Genomic DNA, 22,071 nt, shown 5'->3' with positions numbered 1-22,071 from the left:
GATTTTTTATATATAATATTTTATTACTTTTATATATAATATGATAGATTAATTAAATAAAAAATACTAAATATTTATGTTAAATTAAAATTATATTTAAAATTTTTAATTTTGTATAAAATATTTAAATTTTTAAAGTTTATCATAATTGTATTCAAATGAATAAATAAGTAAAATTAAATTTGGAAAGTGAACGAACAACACATAATGTTTATTTGAATAATAAATAAAATTTTTTATATATAATTTAACATAAATATTTAACATTTTTAATTAATTGATTAAATTTTATATTTAAAAAGAAAACATATTTTATATTTGTAACATCTATTAAATAAATAAAATATATATTTTATATGTGATATATTTATTTAATGGATACTATAACTCATAGTAAATTATAATTAAATATAAATTTTTCATTAATTTTTTTCCTTTCTTGTGAAGAGAATATTAAGATTGTAGAACCATGCATGTTATTACATTGGGGATTTTTCCTTGAATTAGAATTCCCCATTGATAAATTTTTAAAAAAATTAATATGTAATAACCAAAAAAAATTATATATGAACCATATTTTTCATGCATATCAAAATATAAAATACATAATATTAAGAAATATGAGTTTTCCACAGTGCTAACCCATCAAAATGAAAAAGTAGAATATAGGAGTTAATAGACATCAACAAAGCCTTTGATTTTCCTTTGCATCATTTGGATGGAAAAGTGAGTAAGTTTTCTTGTGTCTTGACTGCAAAATTGTCATTTGAGGATTATTATTTCAATGTATGCTTGGCTTGCCGTTCAAATAAATCAAGGCAGTCTCCAATTTATGAAACCACAAGTTAGAATCAGAAAGCTTTATATTATTTTCAAGTAAAAGGACATTTGCTAGATACTGATTGCCTCTAAGACACTGTAAAAGCGCTGGATGCACCAGTAAAATATTCGACAGGGGATTTATATGTTTTCTTAAAAGACCCAAAGTGCCTTAGCCGGTAAACTCCAGAGCTAGCTTCCTTTGGCACCTCCCACTCTATGGTTGCTAAGCTAGAAAAGGTAATATTATCCAATTTCCACTTGAAATACAAGCTGAAATCATCATCGTCATAAACTGGAACCCACCGCTTCCCTTTAAGCATCTCTACCACTGCAAATGTGCCCTCTGTTAATAGGTCAAACCTTGGATTACCACTCCAGAAGGTGGCACTTGGTCTTTCTCCCTTCTTGAATGAGCCATCTTTTGGTTGAGTGATATCTTGTTTCATATCACCAAACTTTACGCCCTTAGGAGGTGAGTCAATCCAGGGGGGAAGAAGGAGTCTGTATTGTTTAGAGGAAAGGTCTGGGGGTGACAAGTCCGTTTTCGGAAGCCGTTCTCCCTTTGCCAATGCTTCTGCTAGTTTATTGAATTCTTGGATATATGCTGACAGCGTATGAGGACCATAGAGCGTCGAAGCTCCCTGCAAGTGTCATTGTGTATAAGCAAGATTAGGGCTTCTATTGTCAATTTTTGAACCAGGAAATCCATCCTCAAAATGCCCATTTCTAATATAATCTCTTCCCACTCATCAATAATACTGCGTACCTCGTATCTTTGCTGTCCATATTCTTCAATAGTTGCAACATACTGTGAGTACGTGTTTGTGAGGCCAGCTATTACAATGTGAGTCTCATTATCAAAATCTCCTTCTCCATTATTAATCAACGTCTTCTTAACTGCTTCCCTTAGTCGCCGGCCAGCCATTGTTGTGAACTCTGCAAATAATGTCAAAAGCCGTGAGTAACTTGTTTGCAGCACTTGTTTTTAGCTTATATCATAGTCCAGTACAATAGAAAATATCCAGAACGGGCTCTGTTTCAAAGAGAATCTTGTCTTTGGAGCTGATTGTTTCTGTCTCGTCCCCGTGAGGATGGATATAAGTCAGTGGCAGATGAATGCTGCCAGGTAGTAGCTCCTCAAGAGGCACCTTCAAACTAATCAAAACCCCTCCAAATTCTATGGTACACAGTACACATTAGCACAACAACCTCTGCAGCCAAGCAGAGCCGATCTAAGCTTAACTCAATCAAATAGAAAACTGGAAAATCAACACCGAAATAATTGTTTGATTTGATTCCTTGAATATTATGCTCATCCAAAGCTGATTTTCAGCTGATAGGCTAATTTTGAAGTTATTATCCGTATAAAATTGGAGCAGGAGAGTCTAAGAAAACGAACCTCCTGGCACGGAAAGTATGATCAATCTTCCCAGCCTCAGTATTTGAATTGGAAGAATTGCTGGCTGCATTAGCATTAATCCAAGGAAAACAAACATGTTCAAAAGCCATCTCACGCTGGCAAACCGGCGGTTTAATGTTACTATTAAAACTATTATTAAAAAAATTATTTTTTTAAAATATATTAATTTATTTTAAATTAAATTAAATTAAATAAATTTTAATTATAAATATATTAAAATAATAAAACAATTTTTCCTAAACTATATATATATATATATATATATATATATATATATATATATATATATATATATATTTTTAATAGCAACGAGTCCTTCAACATTAATACCGAACAGAACGGGTCAGTCTTACCGCCCATGCATAAGGGTAGAACATTTCTCCAGTAGAGAGCAAAACATTCTTAGGTTTCTGGCAGTCCGCCTGATGTTGGCTTGGTTCTTTCAAAGCGTCCCTCACTTTTCCCCAGAGCTCGTTGATCTGTGGCCATGGTACACTTCAGTTTTCAGGTAAACAAAACTACAATCACGAAGGAACTATGGCTTGGTAGGAAATGGACTAGAATTATCCACCGTCTTCCACTAAATGGACGAATTAAATGGGGAAGTATATATAAGAAGGTGCTGACCTCTGTGTCACCTTGTTCAAACCCAAACATGCCAGGACCATCTGTAGTTCCAGCGGCAAATCCTGGGCCAAGAGCCGCAGGACAAGTCTTGGCTTTGCCTTTTCCATCTAAATCTACCTCAAGATCCGTAAAGTTTAGGTACAAATGTCGATAATCAATCTTCCCACTCAGTTCCTCAGTAGCAGACATGAACAGATCAACGGCCTTGTTGAATTGCCTCTCTCCTATGATTTTCGTGCTTAATATTTCATCTGGGTATCTATTAAGCCAAACCAGAAGCCTCAATTAGTTAAATCTAAGCTCAACTAAAGAAGAGGATAAGGCCCTCTTATAGTTTATCAAAATGAAAGTTTTAGTACCCAGGCCCACGGCCCAAGCAAAGGCGGACGTCGCCATGGCACGAAGAGTGGTTGAAGTCGCAGGGTTTTCCACTGTCAGTGCAAAATGCTCCTAGCACATTTGGGGTCACGTCTCCAACATTTGATTGGCAGAATGCCCCTACAAATGGTGAACCATTGTTCTTCCTCACCTTGAAGGCTTGGCTGGCCCTTTTACTACATGATTGTCCTCCCGTAGCCTTAATTTTTTGCGCTTTCTCAATCAATTTATCAATATCTACCTCTGAAAAAAAAAGGGTATTGTTAATAATCGATATCCTGATCACGCCAGTGCATTAATTAGCCAAGACAATGATAGGAAATCCATTCACATTCCTCTAGATATACTGACCTGGTGTGGGGAAGTTCATGACTGTTGTTGAGTTAGATTTGGTTGTAGAAGTGAACCAATCCTCGAAGAACCTAGCAGCAGCACCCTTGTTGTCTCCACTGATGAGCTTATTGTCTCTGCTCATAGAAGTTCCATGGGTAGCATACCAGCTGAATGCTCCGATACTTTTCCCAGTTGCTTTATCTACAAACTTCAAAAGATTCATTTCTTTATCAACATTAGCTGGGTATCGTGCTCTCTCCTGTGCTGGGTTTAATAGATATGCGCTTGGACTCCTGTTTATTCCTGCATTCTTTACGTCCCCTGCAAAATAAAAGCAAGAATTTGAAACTTGGAAGTAGTTGCAATAAGTTTTTTACATTAGAAGATGTAAAATTATGTTCATAACCTGTGTTGATGAAGATTGAGCCCGGCTTTAGGTTTTGGTGAGCCTGAACAATGCTTTGCTCAATAGCATTGACAATGGCATCAAATGATTGCTGGACGAAGCCTAGAGAAGTAACATGATAGAGTAGATACTGCAGGTATCCACCAGGACCAGCATGAGTATGAATACCACTGATTGCCAAATTTTCTTCCGTGTACAAGTTTCCAAACCTTCAAATCATCCAAATAAATTGATAATTATTTGAAATCTTGCTCGGTTAGTTAGTAATTAGTAGATTAATTAGATTAATATATGTCGTTCTACTTGATGAACTTATGTATTTACGAATTCGTATTGTATTGCACTTGTCTTATTCTACCTTGATCTCAGTCTCTCAAGCACTCTGATGGTGACGAGCTGTGAAGCCATACCAGCATCAAGATTAACAAAAGCAAATCTTGCGCCTTGTGGGCTCTCGGCAACAATAAATGTCCTAGCCCTTAGTCGGAAATGGACACCAGCTGCATTCTGCTCCAGGTTAGCATAGCCCATCAAATTAACCTGAGCAGCAGGACCAGTCATGTCATGGCTGCCCACACCAATCATGTACTCGCCATTAGTGGATCCTACAAGGGCAAAAGGAACTGCTAAAGCAATTACCAGCAATAGTAAATGTGGGTCTTGATATGTCCTGCTGCTCATCATTATTTCTTTCTTCACAATTCTGATCCGTAGCTATATTTTGCTACATATATAGAGGTCGATCCTTTCTTAGTATTCAGCGATTGGATTATATGTTTTCAAAAACTAGGATGTTGAGCTTGTTTTGTCCAGCAGCCGAAGGGGGTTGAGTTGGCACAAGGCAACTATGCCTGGGATACTCCGCGTAAAGAAATTGTCAGGGCTTGCTTTTGTCCATTGTAATGGGCATTATGCTGCTTCAACGGCCGAAGGCTCGGTTACGTGGTTGCTTCACTGCTTGGGCAGACATTTCTAAAATTATTTGCCCTTTATTTTATTGTTCAGTGGTCTAATCATAAAATTATTAGATCATAACAGAGAGTAATTATAAAAGGTTAATGTCCTTCTAATTTGATTTTTGAAAGAAAGTAAATTATTTTTATGATTTAATTGTGCTGGTTAAACCTCAATCTTTAGATTTTTCATGAATCAATATCATAATCAACTTGATAGAGTGATGCAAGTGCAATACAATCAGAGTTCTGATCAATGAATTCATTCTGATTAATCATTAATCAATATCATAATTATTCTGATTAATTATAGATATTAACACGCATCAACTTATCAATGATTAACTCATATTAGTTCATATTATTAAGTAATATCGTAGTCACTGAATTTTGCTAATTATTTCATTTTAGTCATTATATTTTAATTTATTTTAATAAAATCATTCACTTTTTTTTTTCGTTAGCAGTTACTTAGGTCAATAATTCGATAAAATTTTCGATAAAACTCTTATATGGGGTATCTTATATGATTTTAAATCATAACAAAATTATATTTTTACTAAATCTAATTGAAATTTGTTTCTTTCTCTAGTTTCTTTGGGTTCAAAATAGAGATGAATAAATGTAATTAGCAACAAAAGGATAAAAATTTGTTTTTTTTTTAATTTTTTAAATTAATCTAGTAAAGAAATACATTTTTTTATCATTTATAGGCACATAACATGTCATATATAATTTTCTTCGGAGATTTTATCGAATTCTAATCTGAGTGACTATTAATAAAAAAAAATAAAAATTTTTATTAAAATAAATTAAAGTATAATAATTAAAACTAAATAATTAAAAAAATTGAGTGACTGTAAAAATTTATCCATCAATTAATTTTTTTTGTTTGAGAGTGTTACTCATCAATTAGTTGATGAAGTCCAAAAGAAAATCATTTACATAGCTATATCTCAAGCTTGTCTAAAGTCCACATAAAAGGCTTATCATCACAACGCAAATTTTCCACCGTAGCAGTAGCAGGCAAATTTTTTTCCCCATGAATGCAGACAATTAGATGTGACCACCATTCTCTTATTGTCATAAAGGTTAGGAATAGTTTTGCCTAAAGAAGCCGAAAGAGAAAAGGGAAAGGGATACAGCACCGATTTCCTTTTCTTTGGACGTCTCCTAATTCAAAAACCACAAATCAACGGACGGTAAACAAAGGCTTCTTTTATAGCCCGTCTATCATTGTGGTTTGACTCAAGCAGTGCTATTAAAAAAATATTATTTTCTTATTTTATATACTTTTATTCATTGTTTAAAAATTTTTTTAATAAATAAAAAAATAATTAAATCACTTAAATTATAATAAAATTTCTTATAATTTTATTAATTTTTTTTTTTATTTTACTTTGTTAAGAGAGTAAGTGAGGTGATAAGATGAATTATAAAAATTTGTATATATCAAGGTAAAATTAAAAAGAAAATTGATGCATAATTTTAGACAAAATAACTTTTGAAAAGTTATATATAAGTGGATGGAGATAGTAATTAAATTTGATAAGTTTTAATAATAAAATATTAAAAACACTTAAATTATAGTAAAATATTCTCTTATTCGATTAAATTATTCTTTATTTTACTTAATTAAAAGAGAGATGGACATGATAAGATGAGTTTTAAAAAATTATAGAGATAATTATAATGTTTGACGGAGATAAGGGTAAAATTAAAAAAATTAATTAATACTCTTAATATTCTTAAAGCGATAAATAATTTTAAACAAAATAACTTTTGAAAAACAATAGATAGTGTTTTTAAAGAGCAACTTTAGTAGTAATATCAAACAAATTTTTAATTAGCAAAATGAAAGAAAAAAAAAAAAGAATAGTTATGATTAAGAAATGAAACAAAAATGAATAAAATAGCTATTTTTATTTTAATATTTTTTAATATTTATGATGAATAATATTTTCAAATCAACTTTCACCTATCAAAGTTAATTCTTCTTCCAAAGTAATTTTAAGAGCACACTCCTTCGTATCAACTTAATGTATTAAAAATAAATAATTATAAAGTGCTCTTCAACATATTCGAACCTGTTAATTAATTTTATTATTATTTATATAAATTAAATTTGGATATCCTTTTTACAGTTTGAAAAAATAATTTTCTGATGAATTTTTGTTGATGTTAAAAAAGAAAAACTAATGCAAAACTTTCACTTAAAAAAATAAGATTACACCTGAATTTGATAAAATAAAGTATTCAAATATAAATTAAATTGAGATATTAATTTAAATTAATGAAATAATTTTTTAAATTAAACAACTAATTTACTTTTATTAAAAAAAAAATATTTTCCTCCTACAAAGACTCTCCAAAATAAATTAGGGGAAAAGCTAATCTACTAATTCCATTTTACTATGCCAATTTTTAATATCCAAAAAATAGCATAATTTAGTAAAATAGCTTTACAAAGAATTTTATTTCATAAATGATGCTGCCGTGAGAGAGAATAATTGTGTAGCTATGAGTTGAGGGTTCAATGATGAAGAGTAATTATACCTGGCATTGGGATATAGGATGATAATGATTCATTGAGGCTGTTAACCAAATCCCGTGATAATCAGCCTACTATGGAATTCTAATCCTAAGATTTTATGTGTGGTTATCTTGGACTCTAATGAGTGACTGCTTGTCCAACGTTATTGTTCGAGCTATATCCATTACGTGCATTATGCATTTGTTCTAAGCTATCACTTGCTAATACCTTTATTTCCTTGAGTCATATGATTCCGAAGCATGTGTCTATGCCGAAGCACTTGACTATATGATCAAGTCTTTTTGACCCTTTGACCAAGTTATTTGACCTCTAACCGAGCCATTTGATTGATTATTTAGGTGGAGCATAACAATAAATTTATGGAATATCTATTCTATGAAAATTTTAACCAAAATTAACTAAAAATGGTTATTTCATTTGGAAGAGCAATTCTAACTCCTTCACTAGGTTCAACCAAACATGGTCTAAGTTACTCGTTGTAAAACAAAAATTAATGTTGAAAATCTCAAATTAAAATATCCATAAAAAATAGTGAATTAAAAAAATAAAGGATAAAAAGTTGTAGAATAAATTTCTAGATATCATAGAGACATATATATTGTAGTAATTATAAGTTGCTCTTGACAAATAATGATTTTGTTCCATTCCATTTGAAATTGAAATGACCATAATAGCTTGTTATATGTGTGGTTTAAAAAAATGAAATGATTTAAATTTTATCCATCAAAATCTCACTATTCCACTCGAAATTCATTGAAAATTACAAAAAATATATTGTATGAAGTAAATATTTAATTTAAAAAATTAAAAAAAAAAAAAAAAAATTTATTTTTTTTTTTTTTTAAATAAAAAATTATTTAGGAAAAAAAAATTTCATATGATGATTTTTTTTTTTTTTAAAAAAAAAAAAAGTTGAGATGGTGTGAAAAATAAAAACCCTTTATATAAAATTTTATATTCTTTTCAATGGTTAAATGTTTACTTCCAGTGTATGATGTTTCCTTCTATCAATACGGCAATAGCTAGATTGGTTGGCCCTTCTACATCCATGCCCACAAAACGTAATTCTCAATTCCCACTATAACATCATTTTGTTTTATCAGAGAAGACTTGCAGCTCAGCTGGGGCTACATGTCTTCATCATAATTCACGTACGATCATTAGTATTCTTCCCGGATGGCATTCTGGAATGCCCCAGTCCTTAATCCAGTTCCCACGCGTCTCCTAGACCGCTCGCGTTAGAGGTCCCGATAAAGATTAAGCCATCATTAATTTGATTTCAAGTCTTTCATTATCAAAATAATTCATGCCTAATGTCAAGAACTTACCAGAAATTAAGTGGGCTCAATGGGCCCTAACGATAATTATAATGTTGATGTGTAATCAATACTCAAGACTTTAACGCAAGCTTACAAAGTATACAAAGGAAATAAAATCATCCTCTTTAATAACATAATATATCATAAACCCTAATAATAAACAAACTTACATACAAGCACATACGTACAAAGTTTGCCCATAATCAAGCTTAAATCAAAACCAAAAAATACGATAAACAAACCCAGCAAAACCATCATTACTCAAGCACTACAAGCCACACACTTATCATCATCATGATGCTTTCAAAGAATAGTGCTTTTTTTTTAATGGGACTCTTTCTCTTTCTCTTTTTCTTCCTCTGTCTTTGGATGGTACCCAGGAAGCTTTTCCTTGATCTTCTCAAAGATACCCTTCTTCTCCTTGGCCTCTGCTGAAGGAGAGGCTGCCTCTGTATGAACATGTTCAGCTGGGGGCGGAGGTGGAGGTGGAGGTGGAGGTGGTGTTACCTCTTCATCCTTCTTGTTGTGTCCCGGCAGTTTCTCTTTTATTTTCTCAAGGAAACCCTTTTTTTCTTCTGCTTGGTGTGCTGCTTCTGCTTCCTCGTATTTCTCAATAGGGACTGTGGTATCCTCTTCCTTCTTTTCTTCTTTGTCGCCCGATATCTTCTCCTTGATCTTCTCTTTCAATCCCTTCTTTTCCTTCTTTTTCTTCTTCTTCTCCTCTCCCTCGCCTTCTTCCTCATCGCTAGACTGCAAGATATATATCCAATCATGCAATGAGTATAAAACTTCTAAAAAAAAAGTCGTTAATCATCTAACTAATATATGATATCAGTATTGAAATTTACACTTACACTAGAACTGCTATCTGATCGATGAAGCTTTTCCAACAGACCATGCTTCTTCTCCTCCTCTTTGTGCTCAGGTTCAGATACGTGAACCTTCTCTTCAAACTCTGTGACGATCACCTCCTCTTGAGGCTTCTCTTCTTCTTTCTTCCCCAAGAAACCAAACAACCCACGATCCTTGGTCTCCACAGCTGATCCCTCATCAACAACAACTGGGGTCTCAGACTCATGGCTCTTGCTGTGCTCCTCAGCCATGCTGTTCTAGATCACCGTAAGCTTACAAACAAATGAGTAAGAAGCTGGTTTTAACAAAAGTAAGGAATGAGCTGGATATCTACAACCTCGTTAAAATAAAATGCGTTTGCGTTTTGTAACTGATGGTTTGTGCTCTGTGAGAGTGATGAATTTATAGGCTGTCACAGAACGCGGTTCTGACGCGAAATAAACGAATAAAAGCTGATTAGGCTACCCAATCAAAGTGTCCTCTGGTTCTGTAGCCGACGTTTGCGTAAAAACAAAGGGGAATTCACAAATCTAACTGACCAACGCGCATTAAATTAGAGTGTGCTCGCTTTTCAAATTGCCCATCTGTCACACCGCCCAGCTGTCATAGCAGAGGAGCGGTTATTCCCTAGTTTAATACTCGAGCGCGGGAAATCAACAGTCAAAAGAAAAAGAGAAAAAGAAAAAGAATAGAAAAGTTGAGAAGGACACGCTGTACAGAGACCCAGTGCATCTGACAATAGAATCCGTGAAACGTGTAAGATGACATGAGGGTTGCCCTCCGTTGGGGCCCAGAACTACTCGTCGGTTTCGAGAGGATTAGTGGGGAAGGCGGTGGAGGGCCCCACAGGGATTTGGGCAGGGACACGTGGCAATCGCGTCGGCAACAAGTCAAGAAGAAAGAAGGGTGTATAAAGATTTGCGACTGGTAGGTTTCCAGTGCTTCTCATGCGTGGTGAGGCATAAGGGCGGAATTAATTTAAGTGGATAACTTCACTTAGATGTTGTCGCCTTCTTAAAGATACGTTACTTGGGTGGACACTTGGTCGGTTGAGGGGTTCTCGTTGAAATCTAACTAAAAATTTATGATTCCTTATATATATATATATATATATATATATAAAATTTATAGGTCTAAATTAAATAATATGATTCGAACCGATAATTTAAAAAAGTTAAAAATTTTAGTTATATCAATTCAAATAAATTAAATTAAAATTAAAAATAAATCAATTGAATATTATAATGCACTTTTAATTCTATAAATTGAAATCACTAATTTCATTTTTTAATTAGGTTAAAATTGATTTTAACAATAAGTCTAGCTATAGATTTTTTTTTTTTTTAGTTCAAGATTTAGGTGAAATTAGAATTAATTCTTAAGGGTTTCGATTTCGATTTAATTTTGATTTTAATTTAATTAAATATTTAAATTATTTAAAAATTAATTTTAAATATTTTTATTAAATAATTAATTTTAATTTTTAAATTAAAAAAAAATATATTTATTAAATCAAACATCCCTTTAATCTATCTAATTTTTATTAATTTTAATTTAATTTTAGTTTTAATTTAATTTACAACTAGATTTATTTGGCAATAACTAGTTTTATATATATATATAATTATTTTAATAAAAAACATTATTAATAATTATAGGCAAAAAATATATTATTTCTATAAATCATATATAAAATTTATTAATATAATTCATTATTTTTAAAAAATAAAAAAAAAATTGTTTAATTTTTTTAATAGTAATAATAATAACATTGATATTGAATTTTTTTTTTAATTAAAGATGATTTTGAAAAGAAAAATATAAATCTTGTGAATAATTTATGAATTTCGTACTAATCAACTTCCTGAAGTTTAATTTCAGTCGGCAGTTGGTCACGTGTGAATGCAACTCAGTGGTTCCAATTCTCCATCATGGTGACGCAACATGACATGGCTATTAAATTATTTTCTTCTGGCTTAAGTTTTTGCCTTTTTGTTTTTTTTTTTTAATTGCCAAATCTACATTATAAGGCCTAAAAGCCGTCTGAAGATACGATGGATAGGAAGAAATTCTTTGCTCGAATTTCTCATGGTATATGAGACTGAGATTGTTGTAAATAAGAAATTGCAGAAGATGAGTCAGACTCGACAATAGTTGAGCAGCAACTCACACTCTTTACTAATCTTACCACATAAAAAAATGCTTGGGCTTCCCCAATTAAAGGAGAGACACACCTGATTTTTTCGTTTGCCCATCCACCACTTGACTAACAAAATTTCTCACAATAACAGGAATAGAAGCAAAAGCATGATTCAATTTCATGCTACATCGCATTTAAATTTCAAAGCTCTCCTTTAGGGTGGATGCTAGGTAAGGGAAAAGCTTGAATCTCTGCTAGAGTTAAAGGATTGGCATGATTATATGAATGTAACAACACTTCATCAATAGACTTCAAAATTGCTCTAACTATTTTTAAGGGATCCGGATCAATATGCTCAAAGGTGGCATTGTTTCTAATTTTCCAAATGAACTAACTAGTGACGGCACTCATAACAAGGACATCTTGATGAAAATTTCCCTCTGTCACTTTCTTAATTAAAGTGTTCCACCACTGAAAGAAAGAACCAAATCCAATGGCCCAAGGCTTATAAGAGGTGAGTCTTGCAACTTAAGTTTTTGCTTGCACAACTAATTTAGTGCATGCTAATCCATTAATTTGTCCTATAGTATAAGGCAAAATAAATTAATTTGTCTTTATATACAACATTTTTTTAAAAAATATTATTTTAAAATTATGAATATTATTTAAACAAAATTATAAAATGTGATAAGGTACTTTAGGACAAGTTCAATGTTTTCTTTTTTCCTAAAGATAGTCTTATTAATAGAAGTGGCTTTTAATAGTTCAGTATATGCAAGGCCTATAAAACTAACTCAATAACACAAATCGACCCCAAGGCCCAGTATTCCAACAACCCTAACTAGCATAATAGAAAGGGAAAGGGAAGGCAATCAAAGAGACCAATGTCACCAACCTTCACCGTTGCATGGAAGAGGAGTGTCGAGAGTTCAAAAGAAAGGTAGAATAACAAGCTCCTCCTACAAAGGGTCTCAAATAAATAAGAAGAAAGTAGCATTGCTCTTAATAATTCTTTATAGAATAACTGAGCAAAGCCTCTCATAGAATCATAGTCGATGGGTAGAGTTCAAACGACTTCTACATCTAGGGTTAGGCGGTCTTCAAGGTGAGCCAGCTGCAAGACTCCTGAGATGTTCATCTTCATGGAACTTATGTACCCTCCTGCGACCACACAACTAAAGAATATAACAAAGTTGTTGCAATGAAACCCAAGTCAACACAAGTTCCTCTATGATGTTGTTCTCCTCTTCTGCGGGTTATGGAATGTTGGAATTAGGTGCTGGATCTGCAAAATGAGAAAGAGACCACCAGGTGGGTTAGTTAATTATTAATTAATTGGGTTAAATTAACTAGTATGTATATCTGAGTGGGACTAGGAGTCCATCCTGTTTGAGAGTCCTAATGAGAATGAATCTCTAGTTTGGCAAATATCTCGGGATAATTATTTTATATAGTGATTTGAGTATCCTTGGATACAATGAACGAGGGACACTTTATCCGAGTGTATAACTGGGCGAGTAACTATTTGTCTGAGTGTCCGAGTATCTCATAGTTACTCAGTTCGGGTTATATATTACTCGATACTCAATTATCTATTACTCACTTTCTAATACTATTTTAGTGGTTGTACATCACTCTGGCTAAATGCAGTTACATTGCAGGTTAAAAACAACAAGCTCCCTCACCATTTAGCCCTTTACCTTAAAGCAAAAGGAAAACAAAACCCAAAATTATTACAAACTTGAATTGAATGGGCGGAGGCAAGTAAGTTGACCGAGGTAAAACTAGTCAATTAGTTAGTTGAATTGAATTGGGCCAGACCTGCTCTAATACTTTATTGTAAACTTTAATTGAATGGACAGAGCCAAGTGATTGGGCCGAGACAAGAGTCTATGATGCATGAGATCGGCTTATTCAGGTTAGGACCAATCATTACTAAAAAGTTAAAACTAACTAATTAATTAGTTGGCTTTCTACCTTATAAGCCCTTTGATTTTCTTACTTTTTTCCAATGTGGGACTTTGGACAAAAAAATATAACGATAAAGACAAACTTATAATTGGATGAAGGAAGGATGGCCATCTCCTGCCCAAAAGGGTAGGGATAACCACCGAATTAAATTTCTAGAACAAAAAAACTTTAGAGAAAATTCCTCTTTCTAACCCATCAGAGAGAGAAGTAGCCTAGGATTGGCTCAATGTGAACTCGATGATAAAGAAATCTTTTCTGAAAAATGTTTATTTCAATGTATTGTTGTGCTTACGCCTTTCTTCTATTAATTATTTCACAATTATTTTTAATTTGCACATAAGTGTCTTATTGTTATCCAATTAAATATAAGAAAATAAATATTGAATTTTAATTTAATAATAGTAAAATGACCTTTAATAAAAATGATTATGATTCAATTTAAAATTAGGATTGATATTAAAATTAAAACAAAATTGATTGAAACTCAAACTCAAACTCAAATTGATAAAAATTAAACTCGAATCACTATAATTTTAAGTTAAAATTAAAAATTTCCTTTAAAAATATATATTTTTTTAAATTGAAGGTTTGATTTAATTAAAAATCAAATAAAATTGAGTCGAATTAAAACTGGACTAGAATGGAAGGAATTTCAATCTTAGTCCCCTTAGCCTTTGAACTAGAAATCATCATTTTGATTGTAGTTTTAACTTGAAATCCAATCGTTGCTAATCTTAATATGTAATATTATAAGATTTTAAATTTAAATTTTTTAAATGAATATATATATATATACACACACTAGAGGAGAGGATCGGAGAAAATATATTAATAAAGGCCTATTAACAACAAAAAGTAAAACTTTATTAAATTTTTTCAGTAGAATCGGTTAAAATTTTATTTAATTTTTATCAATCAAATTTTAAACCCTATTTTTTTTATACTTTTTTATAGCTATCATAAAAATTTTAACATTGCCACATTCGTCAATACTTTTATAATTTCATTTTAATAAATAATTGGTGGTACTAAGGAGAGATAGTGCATAAATAAAAACATGCGATTTGATGAAATGACTAGGAAATTTTAATGCACCATAATATTAAAATGAATTTAGAAGCAACTAATGGTTTTAATAAGGGTAGATTAGCAAAAAATAAAGTGAAAAATATGTCAAAAAATTAGATAAAATTATAACAAATATTTAAAATTTTGAAAAATTTAAATAAAATTTTTATACAATTTAAAATTTTAATCAGTTCTATGAAAATTAAAAGAATTAAATAAAATTACCAAATTATAATAAGATTTGATATTTTTTTAATTGATAGGCCATTAATAAATTATATAATTACCTACTCAATAAGATAGTAAAAATAAAAATTTAAGATATTTGATTTGTTCAATGTCTTTGATATATGATAAAATAGTAATAAATTATATTTGTATGAGAGGGAATCTTTTTTTTTTTTTTTTGATAAAAGGCCTATTTTGACCTTTAAAGCATGAGCCAATAGTCATACAGGTACTTAAAGTATTTCAAAGTCTACACAAACTCTTCAAGTTCTAAAAAAAATCAAATAAGTCCTTCAAATATTAAAAATAGATCAAATAAGCCTTTTTACTATTTTATGTACAAATAAGCCTTTTAACTTTTAAAAATAGATAAAAAAATTAATTATAATTTGCCTCTAATATAAATCCAACAAAGGCTGTGCACGATAATATTTTAGTTCACAGGATCTCATTAGTAATTTTGTGTATACAATTTACAACATTCTGGTGGAAATCTGATGCATCTTGGAGCAGGTTGATTAGTTGTTATTTATAAAATGAGTCAAGATGCTTATCTACAAAAGTTTCTTGAACCCATAAAGAAATTTATTGAATCATTTGACAAAGAATAACTTATCAATTTACTCAGAATACGACAAATACTTGTTAGGATGTTGCAAATTATATATGTGTGATTGCTGATAAGGACCTCGCGGACTAGAAGATTTTAAGCACGGCCTTGGTTGGATTTATATTAGAGATAAATTATAGTTCAATCTTTTTTTTAATATATTTTTAAAAGTTAAAGAATTTATTTATCTCTAAAATAATAAAATGACTTATTTGATCTGTTTTTAATCTTTAAAGGACTTATTTGATCTTTTTAAAAACTTGAAGGGTTTGTTTAGATCTCGAAACACTTTAAGGACTCATTGACTATTTAGCATAACTTTATGGGACTAAATAGGCCTTTTGCTTTTTTTTTTTTTTGAAAATGCACGATTTGAATTACCATGGCTCATTGGGCAAAACTACATGAGAAAAGAACAACATAACATAGGATCAAACCAACTCCAAACAAAACCCAAATTTAAAACTAATCTCTAGCAAACTAGTTCATAAAAGCCAACCCACAGACCCTGCAATACCACTTTCCACAAACCACCAGAGTAAAACCATTGTATACCCATAAAAGTACACAAAATGAAATTGCCCATGCCATCACAGCCTCATTGTTGGCCACCTAGAGATAGAGTTGTCACACCTTATCCTTTTGTAAAGCATAACATGATCCCGTAGTATACCTAATGAATTATCGACTCCGTCTACCAATAACCCATTAAATATACTACAAGAGATTTTAAAATAATTTTCTTACTTTTTGAAAGTGGTGAGCTTTTCTAGCAGGTATTAAAACATTTCATTGAAGTTTAAAAACTAGTTAAAATTTTTATCCATTTTTATTTTTCAGCAAATTTTAGAAAAATTTCGGCAGAGTACCGACTGTATTTGAGAAAACCTAAAATTTTACCTGTAGAAAACACTTCCAATATAACACTTCATCAAATTACAACCACCATTAAAACTCAAGTCAACATAATCTTTTCAAATCTCCACAATTTAAATCAATTTCCAACTCAAATATTTCAGAAATAATACTAAATAGTTTTCATTCACATTCCATTCAAGAAATATTAATTTACATTCATCAGTCTAATTTACCTCAGAAAATCCAAAATAATATTATTGCAAAATTTGTACAATTGCTCATGACCAATTTACAAATGTACATACAGTTACATACATCAAAATAAATATGTACAATCAGGATATAAAATTATACCCGATAAAAGGTCCAGAAGTAGCTCTGAAATCCTCAGCAGCTCACTTCGCTGCTCTACTAGTCTCTCTATCTGCGACAGTAATAAACAACCATCGCTGAGTACTATAACTCAGTGGTGCACAACATACTAAAATAAAATCTTATGCATAAATCAATTCACATTTGTTCACATATGGTACTGAAAATGAAAAATAAATACAAAACACAATTTATAATTTTAGTTAAAACAATCTCATTTTGGAAGTCTCAAAACAGATTTCATAAAAACACATAGTTATATCATGCCATCAGTACGATATTCATCTCAATAGCCGGAGGCTTATGAGGAATCTCAAGGCTAGCTAGCTCAATCTATGGGTACCCATTCAATTTCTTCCTCTACTGGCACACACCTCAACACTTCAGCCAGAGAATGAATCAAAATTCAAAATTAATTCCTCCCACTAGGCATGCTAGTGAGGCATTCAGATATATGGTCATGACACTGTGGTTTCAAAACTATCTTAATATTTTACTAAACATTTATTAACAATTCAAACATATACAATTAAATTCTAATAATTTAGGTCAAAAGCATAATATTCATTTTATTCACAAATTTGCAATAAAAATAAATCACAATTTATTCATCAAAATAAATTGTCAAGAGAATTTATAGAAAAATTTTATGTTGTGCACAAACCTCGTACGAGTCACCTCTTAGCCTTGACTTAATGTTTCCTTTCCTTTCCTTTCTCAGTAACCTTTTGAACTTAAATACACAATTTGTAGTGTTTCAATATTATAATTTATAATAAATCCATTAAAAAATTCACATCTATTTATTTCTAGCTCTAATATGCTTAAATTAACGTTCTTTAAAATTTGCATTTCGATGTTACTATTCATGGCACTATTCAAGTCAAAATATTGACTTTCTTATGCTTAATAGGTATGAGAATTTCAATTACATTCACATACCACATTTTGGTTACTTAATTTGTTGGTTTTGGTTGTCCCTTCAATTTTTAGGTCTCCTAAGTACAATTTCAAATTTTTAGATTTAGTGTCCAGTTTTGTACTGTTCCATTGGTCATGTTGCTGTGGGAATTTGGCTAAGTGTTCTTCATAGAAGTTGTTCCTTATTGTTTTAGCTTTAATCTCCTTTTTGAATCACTCCATTCGAAGTTTTGTAGCCCAAGATATAGCCATTTGAACATGGCTAGCCGGATTGGTTTAACCCAGATTTCTGAGCATCTAATTTAGTTCTGGTAGTTTTGGATCATTAACTTTAAGTGGCAAAATGACTGGATTATGGGTAGAATTTGGCTATTTGAACATGGCTAGCTGGATTGATTTAACCCAGATTTCTGTGCACTTAATTTAGTTTTGGCAGTTTTGAATCACAAAATTTAAGTGGCAAAATGACTGGGTTATGGGTAGAATTTGGGTTGGTGTTCTTCATGGAAGTTGTAATGCTATGTCATACCTTTCCAATTCCATAAAAATCAGGTCATTTGTACCTGTAAATTCCAAGTTATTGCCAAATGAACAAATTCATTTGATCATTTGGTACAATGGCAGCATACTATACCTGAGTTTGACCTAATTGTTCACTATTTTAATGTTATTTTCTGGGCATGGTCCCTAAATGAAAAATGGGTCATTATGTGTCTATTTTCATTCTCAGTTAGTCTCATATCAATTGAGTTGGTAAATTTTTAGTTTTGGTCTCTGAAAAAGACCTAGGTTAGGCTGCCAGAATAGTGACCCTAACCAATCCGAATTGCACTTGGTTTCTACCAATTCAAACATACTACAAATGGTCCCAATTGACCATTTCTTACTTCAATTAGGGTCATTTGCACCAATTGACCATTTTTTAAAATTTCCCCCTAATTTTCAAGAGGTTAAGAACCCTAATTACACAATTTTGAAATATAATGCAATTAAAGTGTATATTCATTATCTACATGCTTAATTCAACCTAATTAACCATTCAATTCTATCAAAATCATTCAATTCAACCTCCACCTAAGGCTGGCCGAAATTCCCTTTGGTCCCCCAACAATTGTTTTTGTTTTGATTTTCTCTAATTCCTAAGTGTAAATAATCATAAACACATAATTTAAACTAAAAATTGTAAGTTAAACACTAATCTCAAACTTTGAAATTCAATCTTCAAATTTTCTCCTCTTTTCTTCTTTCTTTCTTGCTAAATCACTTTCTCAAGGGAAGAAAACAAGGTCTTATAAACTAATAATGGGATAAATTAGGGTTTAATGGGGGATTTGAAGCTTGGTGCAAGCTTTCATGGTGGTTTAGAAATGGAGGTGAGAGAGGTGAGGACTGCCGAAAATGAGTGGGAGAGAAGATGAGTGATTGGCTTTTTAATTTTTATGTATTTTGTTTTAATTTTATGTTTTTGACTTGGTCAAATAAATTGGGTAAATTAAATTTGAATTATGAAGTCATAAATATGAGGGAAACATGATGTAACAAGTAATTTTCCTCACTTTTCTTTTCTTTTTCTTTTTCATTTATTTTTTCTTATTTCTTTAATTTAATTTTCGACCCCAAAATTTTCGTTTCTTCTATTTTATTGGACAATTAGGTCAGAAGTAAGCTCTAGGGGTGAATTGACCAAATTGCCCCTCGCCGGTTCGATCCAGTTTATAAGTAATTCAAAATTTCTTTCGGATCCCTGATCTAATTATTTGACCTGCTTGACAATTCTTTTTTATGATTTCTCTTTTTCACTGTGTTCACAATAGTCCTAAAGACCGCGGCATCATATTTTTCGATTCAAAATTCGGGTTAAGACTGACCTCGCAGTCACTTCCCGGGAATGTCACCTATCGGTGTGACTCCCGGCTCATTTAACCTTTTATGTTCTGTTTTTCTTATTTGTACTTAACTATCTGACAATCACTAATTATTTGTATTCAAGGCTTATCTAAGTGTCTTAGATGTTGTTCTAATCCTCTTAATTGTCCGAACCGACAACGGTCATCGGAATAGTGAAATATATTAGGCTATGCATATAGGGGTGTTACAAGAGTTGCGTATAGAGATTGAGGAAGAAAGAGTTAAAGGCTTTATAAACAAGGAAACCACCAAGAAACTACCGACCACCATTTGGAACATAGCCTTAAACTTCTGTCGGACCACATAGACAACCAACTCAAACAAAATAGCATACGCAAGCAAAGAAGTAGGCTTTGAACATTGAGGTCCAAGACATTTCAGTCTCACATAGCCTTAGATCAGCCTTAAGGCACTCGTGTTGGCAGATTTCTCAGCAAAACTAATTGTTCCCTTTAGCCTGCCCACACTATGTCCGAACTCAAAAAAACCTTACAAGTGAATTCTATATATTATTGTGTCTATTTGGAGTGCAATAATTAAAAGTGTTTGATCTCCTAGGAATCATCTTAGTTTTAAAAATATCATTTCTCCTTTACTCCCTATTTTATTTTCTTTGATCCTCCCTTTAGCAGTCATATTACTAATTTCTTCCATGTCTTTATTGCTATTTTATTTTATATTTTTATAATAATTCTTAAATATGTATCCATTTAAAATAATTCTAATATATTCTTTTAGATCTTTCATTATTGATAGATATTGAATATATATATTCTTAGATTTATAAATCTTGAGGATATGATTTTATTGTGTTTTTCTATTTTAATGGAGTTATTATAGGCCCATTTACTCATGAAAAACTAGAGTAATTTTTAAATTTTTTTTCAAAAGAAAACTGAAAAACAAAATTACATATTCACATGTGTCAATTTTTCAAATAAAATCTGAAAAATTGGTTTTCTGGTACCGCTTTAAATTGTTTTTCACTACTTTTTTTTCATAACAAAGATTTTATTTTCCAACTAGAAAACCATGACTTTTTATAGCCAAAATTATGCTATAATTTTTTAATAACCAAAATTGAATAATTATTTAAAAACTATTTATTTATAATGACAAAAAATTATTTTCCATAAGTAAACAAACTCATATATGTTTTATCAATGAATTATTTTACTTTTTAAAAAAAAAATATTTTACGTGTTGTATATATTTCATTCAGTAAGAAATCTAAATTTAAAAACTATCTCGTAGGACTTTTATGTAATTGAAGAGTTGAGTATGCAATTTGCCTATTAACCTACCTAGATGCTCCGTCAAATTTGTTCGATTATTGAAATATCTTTGTGTTTTACAAAAAAAAAATCATAATTTTATAAAATTTAAAGTTCAAAAATTACATTTGAATTTATGCGTAAAAATTAAATAAATAAATATTAATAGCGTGTTACATTCTTTAGCATGGAACAAGGAGAGGGGGCCAAAAAACAAGGTGTTAGACAATAGAAGTTGATTGTAGCCGCGTGGCCAATATGATTAATCATAACCACCATGACTAATAAAGCATCAAATTTGATTAATGGCATCAATCAAGCAACAGACATCCAATGGGCAATAATTGTACGGATTGATAATTCAGTATATAAATAACTTGCTTCTTAATTCGTAATACTACTTAAAAGTATTTGTAATATGCTATTTTATTATCATTATTGATTTATGTGTGTATGTGTTTTAACTTTTTATAAAAAAAAATATATATATATATTCTATTCCATAAAGTATATGGTCTTTATTCCTCCACTATATATAATGTAATTCTTATTTTTATTATTCTTCTCATTTTTTAAATAATAATAATGATAATAATAATTAAACCCAATTTTACTCATATGGGGAATAAATTTCTCTAAATTATTATTTAATTTATTTTAATAATATCATTTATTTTTTTTTATTTTTTTACTAACAGTCACTTAGATAGGAATCTAATAAAATTTTCGATGAAACTTTTATATGACTTATCTTAATTTGGCTTTAAATCATTAAAAATTTATTTCTTTACCATATCATATTAAAAAAATAAAATCAAGAAAACAAACTTGGATTTTAGATCTTCCTTCCTCTTTATTTGGATTCCTAATTTGAGGGTCTCCATTCTCAAATTGCAATTTCTTTATAAATAAAAATGTTAGTAATTTTAAATTTCACAATTAATTATATAGTTTAAGATTCAATATTGATATCTAATAATTTTAAATATCTTTAATTATTTATAATTATATATTTTATTTTTTAAATTTTAAGTAACAGTTAGTGTTGGGCTGAACT

At 30.8% G+C, this 22,071-nt stretch overlaps 2 protein-coding genes across 2 annotated transcripts; both read right to left on the bottom strand.

Moving 5' to 3' along the window:
* Nucleotides 1-845: 845 nt before the first annotated feature.
* LOC110661014 (neutral ceramidase 2) lies at nucleotides 846-4,864 on the bottom strand. The gene is made up of 9 exons (XM_021819504.2): nucleotides 4,345-4,864; nucleotides 3,987-4,195; nucleotides 3,599-3,901; nucleotides 3,229-3,490; nucleotides 2,870-3,128; nucleotides 2,596-2,721; nucleotides 2,222-2,285; nucleotides 1,589-1,758; nucleotides 846-1,463 (listed from the first exon to the last, which is right to left on the bottom strand). Exons 1-9 carry the CDS (start codon nucleotides 4,668-4,670, stop codon nucleotides 909-911), a joined length of 2,274 nt encoding a protein of 757 aa, XP_021675196.2. The 5' UTR covers nucleotides 4,671-4,864; the 3' UTR covers nucleotides 846-908.
* Nucleotides 4,865-8,912: 4,048 nt separating this feature from the next.
* Nucleotides 8,913-10,466, bottom strand: LOC110661013 (phosphoprotein ECPP44). Its single transcript, XM_021819503.2, has 2 exons — nucleotides 9,667-10,466; nucleotides 8,913-9,562 (listed from the first exon to the last, which is right to left on the bottom strand). Exons 1-2 carry the CDS (start codon nucleotides 9,913-9,915, stop codon nucleotides 9,137-9,139), a joined length of 675 nt encoding a protein of 224 aa, XP_021675195.1. The 5' UTR covers nucleotides 9,916-10,466; the 3' UTR covers nucleotides 8,913-9,136.
* Between the last annotated feature and the right edge of the window lie 11,605 nt (nucleotides 10,467-22,071).

This window comes from Hevea brasiliensis, chromosome 2 (genome assembly GCF_030052815.1).
Source record: "Hevea brasiliensis isolate MT/VB/25A 57/8 chromosome 2, ASM3005281v1, whole genome shotgun sequence".
NCBI lineage: Eukaryota > Viridiplantae > Streptophyta > Magnoliopsida > Malpighiales > Euphorbiaceae > Hevea > Hevea brasiliensis.
The sequence above is the reverse complement of the archived record's forward strand: the minus strand, read 5'-3'. Positions and strand labels throughout refer to the sequence as shown.

Coding starts and splice junctions, on each gene's coding strand:
- LOC110661014 (XM_021819504.2), bottom strand. CDS start 4,670: ATGATGAGCAGCAGGACATATCAAGACCCACATTTACTATTGCTGGTA. Junction 3,491..3,598: donor CATGAACTTCCCCACACCAG/GTCAGTATATCT, acceptor TTTTTTTTTCAG/AGGTAGATATTGATAAATTG. Junction 2,286..2,595: donor TCTACCCTTATGCATGGGCG/GTAAGACTGACC, acceptor ATGCTAATGCAG/CCAGCAATTCTTCCAATTCA.
- LOC110661013 (XM_021819503.2), bottom strand. CDS start 9,915: ATGGCTGAGGAGCACAGCAAGAGCCATGAGTCTGAGACCCCAGTTGTT. Junction 9,563..9,666: donor GATCAGATAGCAGTTCTAGT/GTAAGTGTAAAT, acceptor TATATCTTGCAG/TCTAGCGATGAGGAAGAAGG.